Source organism: Rattus rattus, chromosome 4 (assembly GCF_011064425.1).
Source record: "Rattus rattus isolate New Zealand chromosome 4, Rrattus_CSIRO_v1, whole genome shotgun sequence".
In the NCBI taxonomy this organism is placed as follows: Eukaryota; Metazoa; Chordata; class Mammalia; order Rodentia; family Muridae; genus Rattus; species Rattus rattus.
The window spans coordinates 9378365-9391191 of NC_046157.1; the positions used below are offsets into that span (position 1 = coordinate 9378365).

The 12827-nt window shown below is 44.0% G+C and overlaps 1 protein-coding gene across 1 annotated transcript in view; it reads left to right on the forward strand.

The window, feature by feature from the left end:
* Positions 1-12827, forward strand: part of Lpp (LIM domain containing preferred translocation partner in lipoma) — a 597188-nt gene that overhangs the window by 201047 nt on the left and 383314 nt on the right. The window contains exon 5 of the mRNA XM_032900039.1: positions 11060-11261. Coding sequence (XP_032755930.1) covers positions 11069-11261 — 193 coding nt within the window. The 5' untranslated portion in view covers positions 11060-11068. The remainder of the gene's footprint in view (positions 1-11059; positions 11262-12827) is intronic.

The window sequence follows — 12827 nt, forward strand, 5'->3', positions numbered from 1 at the left end:
ATAGTAGTAGTACAGTAGTATTATTTGTCTTCACTGGCTGAGGAATGATCATGGGATAGAGCCTGTGAGGGGCACTTGAAAGAACAATCTAGAGAAGATGACATCATTGTTGGCCGTTCACACGGAGACACTGTTATAGTTATTGCAGAGCAGTGGGTTTCCAGTTTAGTTTATGGGATACTGGAGAATCAGGGAGACTGCCTTTATGTTTATGAGCAAGGTTGACTGCAGTTGACAATTGTACCAAGATTTAAGAATTCCAATAACCGTTTTCTACCAATCTATCTACTTCATGATTAGTGTCCTATTCAAGACAGTTCGTAGTTCTTATGTGTGTGGAAGAACGCTGCATTCCACTGTGTGAAATTTAGAGTCCTGCTCTTGTTCTGAAGCTGAAATACCAGTTTAAAAATAAAAGGAAAGAACCAGACTGAACTTGAGAGAAATATATACATTGAACAGGGGGTGAATTAACTTATGTATTTGAAGGAGTATCTTGCATTAGAGGGTTTGTGGTTACAGGGTGCAAAGGGGCAATGGATCAGTGGTTCTTAGGCTAGTACACATTGTAGCCATCATGAGCCTTAGAGCAGTTTTAATGGCTGAGTCATGGAAGCTGTCTTCTTGGATGTAAGGAGCTTTATGGTTTTGGAGGTCCATGTGAATGCGTTTGAGTTCTACCGTAGAAATATTTTATAATGATTCTGTGTCTCACTGATAATATTTATCTGGGCTGCTGAACATTAATTGCTCTTCTTTAAATTTTCTAAACGTGTGTGCACTCATGTGCATGTCAGGTGTGTGTGTGTGTGTGTGTGTGTGTGTGTGTGTTTGTGTATGAGGGTGTGTTTTGTAAATTGCCTTGGAATATTTAGTCAATTGTATATGGTTTTTATGCATTTCTGTTTTTTAGCTTAGTGATTTAAGGTGTTTTTTTTTTTTTTTTTTTTTTTGGAGCTGGGGACCGAACCCCGGGCCTTGCGCTTGCTTGGCAAGCGCTCTTCCACTGAGCTAAATCCCCAACCCCAGCTTAGTGATGTAAAAACAATAATGCAGTAGGCTTAATACCAGTCCTGTCCTGAAGAGAGACTTAAGAAGGACTGACTCCATTGCTGTGACTCTGACAGTGAGCTCGAATAGTCAGGCTCAGCGGCCACTGGTCAGTGGCTCGCCAGATTTTGCTTTATTTCAGAATCTCGAAATAAAAGTAGGATAATTTCCCACACTCAGGAAAACATCTGCAATTGAAAGTGTCCCTGTTGTTTCACTGGGGACTGAGTATTTGCAAATGCGGCCTTTCTTACATAGCTCGAGTTGGTGACACATTCATAGCAGTGGTTTGCTTGGCCTTCAGATCGTTTCATATGCTGAGAAACTGTCTAGTTAGATTTCTAATGAATCAAAAAATTATTATTTGAAAACATTGCTATATGCATAAGGTTAATTCTTATTTCCTAAAATTCTCTTACATGTTTTAGTTGAAAATTTCCATGTCCCCTACCACCACTTTCATTTTCTGTTATCTGTGCATTTAAAAAGTTAACAGACATATTTATGTTTGTATTTCATTAAAACAGAAACTAAAAGTCACAGACTTTATCGTAACATCTAAATTCAGTGCCATAAACTCCAGTAAATTCGAGTAACCAAACTTCAACGTACGATAGTTTGTACGGAGTGGTTGGAATCAGGGGCACATTGATAGGCTTCAGTGAGCCCTGTGGTATGATGGACTTTGTTGTTTTATGCTTATTTTTGTTAGGATGCAAAGAAAAGTATTAAATAATTAAAAGTAATTAAGACACCTCACATGCTAGCAAAATTCCATGGCCTTTGTAGTGGCTACGGCAGACTTGTAAACAGATAAGTACAGCGTGCATCTAAGACAGGTTTGAACACGCTGCTCTGGGAGCGCAGAGGAACGAGCAGCAATTAGCCTGGATACCGGAGCATGATTGGTGTGTTTTAAAGGAGAGATTCCAGATAAGCACCAAGGAGACTCGGGAGCTTTATTAGGGATTATAGAGTTGACTTTTCTCATTATCACTTTCTCTTCCCGTTGGAAGGGCAAAACCTCTGTGAATTAGGCACACAGTGTCTTAGGTACATCCAGGTTTCCACTTTCAGAAGTAGATTTCATGTTATTCTTTGCCCCTTAGTGTTAGCTGTGCACACATAGAAAGTTCCTTGTTTGCATCAGAGACTTAGAAGAAGCCTCCTTGGGACCACATTTTATGTCAGCATAGGGCGGTGCACAGATGAGCAATGTAGGAAATGCTATGGGGGCGATTTTGAAATAGAAAACATTTGTCTGTTATTTTAGAGATGGTCAAACTGGGATGCTGTTTTCTTGCTCTGTGTCTCAGGTGGAGACATTAGTGTGGAATGTCAGGGGCCCGAGATCTTTGTGATCTTTCCCAAGGTGGTTGCTATTGAATCTTTTGCAAGAAAGACTCTTTACTCTCAGGACCACTTCAGCTGTCTTTTATCCAGTCTACCTGGCTATCATCCACCAAGCAATAATGTTATTGATTTGCTTAGTGAAATTTACCACTTTGTTTTTTTTTTTTTTTTCTGGTAGAACATTTGGGTTTACTCCCTGCCCCCTATAGCTTCTAACTGCTCTCCTAAATCGGGTAAGCAATGTCACTGTCTGTAAATCTAAAACAGTACTTCCTAATGTGTGTAGGGACTCTCAGTGACCTCCTAACTCTCTCTAGCTTATCTTGTCTGCTGTCCACTGTCTTTTCTTTCCCCAGGACTACTGAGAAAACAGAACGGCAGCTAGTGCATGCCCACTCTGTCCTAGCCTTCTCTGGAGCCCCCTCCCCTTACGCGGCGCCCCCCCCCCAGTTCAGTGATCTTGTCTCCCTGAGAGTTCTTTTTTCCAATGTTCCTGGGAATCTGAAGGGATTGTGTGTTATGGGGCCTGTCTCTATTCTCTGTCCCTTGTGATGACAGTGACTCACAGTTACTCACTGGGACCTGACGCTTCTCCTTTTTTGTTGCTGCTCGGTTCCTTTGGGGTTTTCAAATGCAGTTTGGCTTTTTTCTAGCTCCCTACAGTGTTGCCAGGAGCAGGGAGCACATTGTTACATTGTTTTCCGTAGGAGTACCTTTGTGCCAGACAGGTCAAGAATCTGTCCTGACTAGAGTCTGCCCTCTCTTTACACCTCCTCATCTGGGCTGTGCTGGGGGTGGGGCTCCTTAGGAATTCCTAGTAATTAGACCATAGTTTTAGCTGAAACCTCAGTTGACTCAGCTTTAGTCTTGGGAAAGTGTGGGACATGGGAGTTGGATAGATGTTGGCAGTGAAGTCGTTTTAGTTCACAGATAAGGCGATGTATCAAAGTTGAAAGGCGTGCAAGGGCTAAAGTCAGAGAGCTTTGTGACTGGGCCAGTGATTGCAGCCGAGCATTCTGTGTTTGTCTAGTGCTGTGTTGAGCATTTCCAGTGCCTTGGGGAGAACCTATATAAAGGGTTGGCATTTCTGTGGAGTTCTTCTTGCTCCCTCTGAGCAGTGCCAGCTGTCCATGTAGGGAGAGGGGCATTTAGCCAGTATCCTTCCAAAGCTGTCTCTTGAGAGAAGTTAAGTTGAATCCATGACATTTTCAGCCCGTGGCAGGCCCTGCTTTGCCCATCCCGCTCTGTGTATAGCCCGATGCTTCAGAACATGATTGAGTTCGCTGCCTCACTGGCAATTGTGTGTAATTTTCAGCCCGCCTCATTCTTCAGTGCCGCCTTCCCACGCTTCCTTCCCATGCTGCAGCGTATCTGCTTTGTAATTACACTGGTAGGGACTTACCTACATCATTTGGAAAAGGTTTGCCTAACGTGCTTATTTACTCGCGAGTAGTAAGTCTTGATTGATACCTTGGTAATCACTGAGATTAATCCGAGACTTCCTCCCACAATGGGGAGGGTCAGAGAATTAGGAAAACAGGTGGCAAGGAAAGGGAGAAAAGAGAATTGCGCCTCCTCTGATGAGCTGAGAGGAAAATTATAGACGATTTCTGATCTCCAGACCTAACTTTACTTGGTTTTTTTTTTTTTTTTTTTTTTTTTTTGTAAATAGTTTTCCTGTCAGGATCTCTTCAGAACGCACAAAGTATGTGAGAAGATTCAAGTTTAGAATCCCCTCCTACCCCAATTCAGCTGTGGTGTCTTCAGAGAGGGACATTAGCTCCCAAAGAGTAAAAGTTACAGACTTCTGTCTGTGTCATTTTCAGCTCTGAAGGTCAAGCCATCCCCTACAGAAATACTGTTCTGTAGTACCGGGTGAACAGCTGTATGCTAGACATCTAAGCACATTGTTACATTAAACTGCAACAATAGGTCTCTGGATGTAGCTGACCAAAAGTGTACTTGCCCAGGAAGCACAGAATTCTGTGTGAACACAGATCCTGACATGGGAGACAGTTGAAAAGGAGAAGGAAGAAGGGATGTGTAGCCTCTTGGAATTGCGTTGAGAATCTCCTCTTCAAGTCAAAATGACTGTCTCCAAACACAGCGATCAAGCACTGGAAGTGCAGATAGACAGCTATGCCCTCACAGTCACTAGAGTGCAGTTCACACTTAGCTGAGTTACAGAGTCAGTCTATGCTGCCGGTCAGAAGGTGGGAAAACAAAATGTGACATATATATACAGTGGGGTTGGATCCTGTCAGCAACAGAACAAAGACCATATTCAGGAAACTGTGTACAACTAAAGATCATACATGTTTAAGGGACAAAGTCGAGATTCATAGGATTAATACCATGGTTTTCATATATGTGGGATTTAAAAAAATACCCATGAAAATGGGAAGAAAGCTATTTAGAGGATGAAGGGAAACAGGAGGAGGCAGGGCAAGAAAATAACAGGAGAATTGAGTATGTTCAGAGTATATATTAAGTGTATGAAATTATCATAATGAAATCCAATGTTTGTATAACTAGTCATGCTAATAAGAATATTGCAACAGAAGTTTGGTAATTCTAGCAAGGCACTGACGTTTACCTGTAGAGGTCAGTCACAGAAAAACATTCATGGATTAAGAAGAAACATAATATTCTAGTCTTAAATGCTCGTTCAAATAAAGAACCTGTTGGTGATGGACATGAATGCCAAGCTGAGCCTGCCATCGACTTTTCTGCCATCATTTCCTACCCCATTAAATTAGTGAGTATTAATTTCCGTGTTCTCCTGCAATCCCATCAGTTTATTCAGCGCACTCTGACAGAGTAGTTACTGAGGAACTATGCAAATTACAGATGAACATGAGTGCTCTGTGCCACTTACTCAACCCTGGAGTCAGAGCATCTACATAAAGGAGCTAGGCGTGTATCTCAGTGGTCCAGGGCTAGTGTGTATCTCAGTGGTCCAGGGCTAGTGTGTATCTCAGTTGTCCAGGGCTAGTGTGTATCTCAGTGGTCCAGGGCTAGGTGTGTATCTCAGTGGTCCAGGGTTGGGGGTGTATCTCAGTGGTCCAGGGCTAGGCGTGCATCTCAGTTGTCCAGGGCTAGTGTGTATCTCAGTGGTCCAGGGCTAGGTGTGTATCTCAGTGGTCCAGGGCTAGGGTGTACCTCAGAGGTCCAGAGCTAGCTTCCCAAATATTAGAGCCGGAGAAGCCCCACCAGTGTAAGGTGAATAATCAGAAACATAGGCAGAAAGATTCCACACCAGCTTAGCTTGGAGGTTGTTTTAGAAAGCACAATTTGACGCTTATAGCACCAGGTGTTGCATAATGCCCTATCTATAACAGGCGGTGGTTCTTCAATAGTCTTAAAAATGCTTACAGAATTGCATATTAATTTGGAGGAAAGGAAAAGAAAAATCTGACCACAAATGCCAGTGACTCCGCACTCATACGCTCAATCAGAGGTTTCCTCACTGTACGGAGGCCCTCAGTTCGTCTTCTATATAGGAAAGGGGTTGATCATCCATTAGCTCTTTTGAATACCTTGCGGTCCCTATGGTTTGGATCGGTTAAATATTGCCTTCATCAGCCTATGAATGTGGAGTATGAGAGAAAGGATATTTTATAACCACCGCAACCCAAGGAGTAGGTATGGAGGTGCCAAGGGCCCAAACCACCCTTTTCCAGCAAAGTTAGACAACAGCGAAGAATCCACATTAAAGCTTTTTAGGCTTGCAATTTGGTGGTTGTTTATCTTAATCAATCTGTGCAACTCCTTAGACCCTTACGTTGTGTGTGTGGGGGTATATGTGGTGTGTGTTGTTTGTGTGGATTAGATGTGGGTGTGTTATGTTGTGTGTGTGGTGTATGTATGGTATGGTCTGTCTGTCTGTCTGTTTTCTCTCTCTGTGTTTGTGTGTGTGTGTGTGTGTGTGTGTGTGTGTGTGTGTGTGTGGTGTGGTGTGTGTGTGGGTGTGTGTGTGTGTGTGTGTGTGTGTGTGTGTGTGTGTGTGTGTGTGTGTAGGGGTAGGAATACTAGGTATCAAATCCAAGGCCTTGCAAATACAATTCACATGTTCTGCTACTAAACTCGTTCCCTGACCCCAGGCTTTGTTTTTGATTTTTAACCTACAGGTCACGGTAGTGCACCTGCATACAGCAGTGTGATGACTCCATGGTCATCAGAACAATCACTTCACATGCAGTCAGTCAGTCCTTAGGAAACACTTGACATTGCTTGGTAATCTGTGGCTTTGCTGTTCCTGTAAAATTACTGTGGAGAAATGACACTGAGGGCTCGGAGAATGTGATCAGTGAAACCATGTAGGTTCTCCCTGCTTGCCGTGCATGGAGCCCAGACCTTGGAGGGACAGGGACTTTTTAGCAGCAGGCATGTTGCTGAGATCAGGGCCATTTCTTACGTTTGCTCATTCTGGGTGCTGTGGCTTCATTTTCAGTATCTGGAGGGGAGTGGGGAAGGATCCTCCCTTTCACTTCTTGCTTTCACAATGCTTCTAAGCCTAGAGTGAAACCTACCTCAAGGCAGAGGAACTAAGACCAGGGTTGGAAGGTAAAGCAAGGCCCACTCTTACCCTGCCTGTTTGTGTGTTCACTGGGCCTGTCTCTGAGAAGCTAAGGAAGGGTGCTGGCAGGCGTTTGTCAGTCCATGCCTTTCTCAGAGTCTTATCAAAAAACAAGCTTCAAAATACAGAGAAAGTAGACAGCCACAAACCATAGGCGTGGTTTTGAAATTTACAGATGTTCAGTTGTCCAACTTCGGTTGTATATATTTTCTTGTTAGAAGTCTCTCTATTTTAACTGAGACCCAAATTAGGGACTGGGGACTCCATGTTGATACTGTTGCATTTCCCTGTCCCTCACATATGCTTTGATTTGTTTCTCTTTTCTCCTCCCCCTCTCTTCTTCCCCCCCTATTCTCTCCCTGTCCCTCCTTATATCTGGGAGTGTATATGTGTGTTAGGTTAGGTACGAGAACTTAAGGTGTGTTTCCCCCTTTGAGGCAGTTTCTTTCCTTGCCACTGTGAGGGATAGCTGACTTAGGCCTCCTGGGGACAATGCTGTCCCTATCTCCCTTCTCACTGTAGTAGCACTGGTACTGCAGATGTGTACCGCTGTGTCCTGGCTTGTGTGTGGTCTGGGAATTTGAACTTGGGTCCTTCCATGTGCATGACAAGTGCTTTACCTACCTATCCATCTCGTCAGTCCCTGTACTGTTGACTCTTGTCATTGTCCTCCCTCCTGTTATATTTCAGAACTTAACAGCTTTCTGAGTCCCGATGGGAGCAGCCTCTCCCAGCCTGCACTAGTTCTTTGACAGCTCCTCCTGTTTCTCAGTACAGTGTATTTTCTAGGCTACTTTCCTTCCTTGCACTTAGATGAATGTAACTCCCCCAGACTGTACTTTTTGAGTGAAGGAGAATCAAATTCCTCTAGAGAACTGGTGATAGACATATACGTTTATTTGATCCTTAAGTTAATAGGCATTTTCATTGAGTTCTTATCATGAACCAGACCTTGACATTATGACATGGTAAGGAGTGCTGCTCTCCAGGATTGTAGAGTTTACCTTGGGGAGTGTGCGTGCAGCCAGCCCGTTGAAGAGTTTGTGCAGCATGGTAATGCGCTGCCTACCGCTGAGCAGGGCTGGCAACTGTGCAAAGGGTTAAATGCATCCTTATAGTCTGAGGAACTGTTCGGGAGTAACCCCCAGGACAAAAAGGATCCATTATGGATACCAAATTATTTGTAACTGAGGGGTAGCTGGTGTGAATGGGTAAAAGCGTGTGATAAAAATCTTGAGCGGAAGATGAATTGTTTTTTGAGGATATAAATGCTATCACATCGTCTTAGATATATTATCACTACAGGTATTAGACATAGCTTTAGTATCCGTTATTAAATAAAGTATCATGTAGAAGTGTTTTCATTGAATTCTGATGAACCTTTACAGATCAGAGTATCCAGGGTCATTATTAAGTTAATTGAGACTGCTCTGGGATTGAAACCGTCTGGGTGAAAGTCTGACAATGAAAGAAGGGAAAGTGGCCAAGAGCACACCACTGCAAATGACCTTTGATCTCATAGACAGAATTATAAATAAAAGTTGTAATTTTTCCATTAGTAGAACAAAGCACCATATTTGTGACTTAGATTGAAAAGATGTTTTACTATCTGGAAATCTATCAACAGATTCATTACATATCAAGTAATGGGAGGCAAAGTGATTGTGCTGGTGGATGGTGGTGGGGAGGGAGAGATGTGCTGGTGGATGGTGGTGGGGAGGGAGAGGTGTGCTGGTGGATGGTGGTGGGGAGGGAGAGGTGTGCTGGTGGATGGTGGTGGGGAGGGAGAGGTGTGCTGGTGGATGGTGGTGGGGAGGGAGAGGTGTGCTGGTGGGTGCTGATGGGGAGGGAGAGGTGCTGTTTAGTTGTGAGAGGCTGCATGGAGGCACATTTATCTATGTATCTTATGATAGTAGAGTGAGACCACCCAGGAATTTCCAGGTCATTGCAGGTGTATGCAGATTGATACATTTAGCGAACTAATGTTAGTGTGGATAAGCACTAGAAGAACCCAGGCAAAGGACATGTTACTACTCCCCTTTAGGAGGATTCATCCACTGGCAGACATCTGAGCTGGGGCAATGTAAAAACAGGGAGTGGGACTTGGTACCCAGGGATTGGAAGGAAATGGAGTTGCTGTGGTGGACCCATCATAAAGACATAGAAATTACCATAAACCTTAGAGCACTGTTGGCATGTAGAAGATGCTGTGATGGTCATCTCTATCCAGATGTGGTCCTCATGGAGGGCAGGCCCAGAGTGCTTCCTGTGGAGAAGAAGGCATCATCAGGATAAGTCACAATGCCATGGGGACAGAGATGTTTCTAATTTTCATATTGAGTATTACATCTTTGCTCTGAATTCTGTCCCAGACATTCCTTATTTTTGTATGTCAGTGGCACAGTGAATAAAGCCAGCACAGCGTTAAGTAGTGTAGGATTGCTCTGCAGGCTTTCATCTTTGTCTCAGAGACCATGACATGCCGTATTAGCTTGTACTGCAAAGCTTTTGCTTTGGACTATGTCTAGATTTACAGCAAAGGGCCAATGATGCTATTGACCCATTTAAATATACACAGTTGAAACCTATACTCCAAGTATGCACAGAGCTCCAGAACTCCTTCAGTAACTTACCATTCTGTATTCACATCAGTCCCATTGGAAGTAACGGTACTACTCATACTCAGTTCTATTCATAGGAAAAAGACTTTTTTTCTGCTCCAGTCTTCGAGATTAGTTAGACTTAGTTTTGGTCTCTTTAAATGATTCTAAATGATGAACGAGATTTAAAAACTCTGATCTCTGTTGTTTTTTTGGAATGGCTTACTGGTAATTTTTGGACATCTAAGATACAGTCCCTGTCTTTTCATAGGCTCACAGTACTGTAGTCTCTGGACCCATACACAGAGAATGCGAAGAAGGAGAGAGCTCTGATGCCAGACGGAGCCAGTGTCACCATTGGCTTCAACGCCCCGCATCTTTATCCCAGTTTCTTCCTCTTTTTTATCAGTAGAGTTAACCCCATCTTATGGTGCTGCAACACCTCTTCCCCTCTATGTAAAACGATCTATAATTCTCGCTCTTCTCGATGAGAATAGCGGTACACCTACCCTGCTTTCATTGCAACCAACAGTATATGCATAAAGCCCTTCAATGTTACTGTATTGGCTTTCTTAAAATCTCTGTGATTAAGGAGGCCTGGGATATCTCAATCATAACTTTGGCCATAGCCTCAGAAGGCTCCAGATCATACTGCTTGTCCCTGGTGTGGGCACCTGTGAGTTCCCGGCAAGGACACTGCTGTCCACTCCCTTTTCCTCTCTCCTTTGCTGCGGCCTTCATTTGTTCCTGCATTTGCTGTGTGCTTTCAAAGCTGTAGACATCTGGAGGTAATCATGTAGCCCTCTTAATTAATTCAGTTCAATTAATAAATTACAAGGTAGATTTGGGGCTAGGAGTGGGTACAGGGCACCTTCCGGCCTCCCTGTGCTGGAGAGCTCTTGCAATCAGGCCTGGAGAACCCTCCTCAACTTGTCTGTGAGACTCTTCCCAGCAGGCAGGCTGCCAGGAGGAGTGATTGGCATATCCTGACAGAGAACTCAATTCTCTCTTCACAGTGTGGATACTGTGATGGAGCAGTGTCTGTCTGGGTTATCCCTCATGGAGTTAAAGTAACGTTTTCACAATTTCTCGGCTCAGTTAGGCCATTTCCTTGATTTGTAGGGCCACCATTGCATTGCCGGTGTCCGTCTCTAATATATGTTAGCGTTTGTCCCAGACATTTTGGCAAACAGTGCCTCCGTACCCCTGCCCCTTTCCAGAGCCTCTTAGGGTTGTGGGTGAGACAGAGCTGGTCTCGTAGAAAGAGCATTTTAAAGTATGATTCATGTGTCTGTTAACGAAATAAACATTTACTGTTTCTCTAATGCCCGCTGGAAAAATGGAGGGTCAACTATGCGTGCAGAGGTGTCTCTCCGGCCCCATCACCCGTGCTAGCTCTTGGATCCACTTCCTTTTCATACGGCCCTCCAGCCACACTGAACACAGTGCCTTCTCTTTTTTGTTTTTCCAACTGCAGATTTCAACAATGTCTCACCCATCTTGGCTGCCACCCAGAAGCACTGGTGAGCCTCTTGGCCATGTTCCTGCGCGGATGGAGACCACCCATTCTTTTGGGACCCCCAGTATTTCAGTGTCAACACAACAGCCACCCAAGAAGTTTGCTCCAGTGGTTGCTCCAAAACCCAAGTATAACCCGTACAAGCAGCCCGGAGGAGAGGGTGAGTTCTGGTGACCGGAGTGGGAAATCAGCTTACAATATGATTTGCTGTCAGAGTTGTATTGGCAGGAAGTTTCTTGTTATGTTTACCACAATTTATGAAGTGTCCAATTTTAATGAGCTCCCTGGTCTCAGTTATACCAACTACACTTCAGAAATAAAGGGATTAAATTGCACTGTTAGGATTGTATAGTAATACATATCTATGATAATGTATATTTATTGCTATTTGTTGCTCTAAAACGGACAGAAACATGACCTCTTCAAGTATGGCTCAGGACCTTTCTACAGCCTTATCCTCATCCTTCCCTATTCTTCTGTGGGGACGTGCCCACCACCCAGTGGCTTCCATTGCTGCCATCAGACAAGGGCCAAAATGTCACCAAGCAATAGCCCAATGAGAAAGCATTAGGACAAAAACCCTGTGAAGACCTCAAACCCTGCTGCTTCGTACTCTCTCCCTGGGAGAAGATTGTCCTTGGTGGCCCTGTGTGTTGAAGTTACAGATGGTTCAGAGGAAACCTTAGGTCCGGTGGTTCATTTTACTTCAAGTGGATTTTGAATGTCTAGATGAGCTGAGCATTCAGTATGTGGTTGCACTGTTACTCTCACGGTAACAAAGTTGACTGGTACACTCTTTGTGGTAGAAGACACTTATTTACATGAGTCAATGTCACGAACTCCTTCCCACCTATGAAGCAGTAATCTAAATCCTTTGTCTAGAACAGAGTGAGACTTCTAGAAGCTAAGAACAGAAGATGTGCACTACTGAGATTCCGTCTCTCTTTCTCAATTTGTGCCCCATCTATATTTAAAAATGGCTGTTCCGTTTGTACAGTCGTCTCCATTATGCTCTTAGATACATCCTTTTAATGCTGTAGCAACATTGGGGGGATTATTCCACGCCCTATGGTGTTCCCTCTTCCCTCTTGTCTCTCCTGAGTCCTTCTCACCTCCCAGGAACCACATCATTAATCCGCCAGTTCATCCGCTCCCTTGTCCTCTTGGTGTTTTAGGACATTTTTTAGAAACAAGGTACACATGTCTGGCTTGTATAAGCAAACTGCAGGCTAAGAGATTATGAGAAGAAAGACCATACTGGGTGTTGTGGTTCTTTATGAATCTCTGTGTTTCCCCCCCCTAGAAATAGCATTGCCAAGGCATGACTATGGACTCCCTGACTCCAGTGCCCGGGCTGGAAGCTTCATGGCCCTTGTTGGACACTGAACTTTTGCAGTTGACTGAGGTCTTTGTGAAGGTTTGCACTGGCTTATTGTCCCCTAGGGTCTGTAGGGTTCAACCTTGCTCAAGTGTCGGGAGAGCCGAGTGTTGGCTTTCTGGCTTGTGTTCTTAGCATTTCCTTTGGTGTGATTTAGAAGGTACCTTTAGTTCTTCTCCTTTTTTGGGAAATTTAAATAGACTCCCTACAAATGGGAAGGGAAGGAAGGCAAAGTACTTACACAGAAAAGGGTCTCCATGAGGAGGCTTGGAGTAGATACGGGAGTTGATTATATGCTCAGAGCTTAGATTGTGGCTACCATCAGGCGGAGAGAAACGTACTGTGATG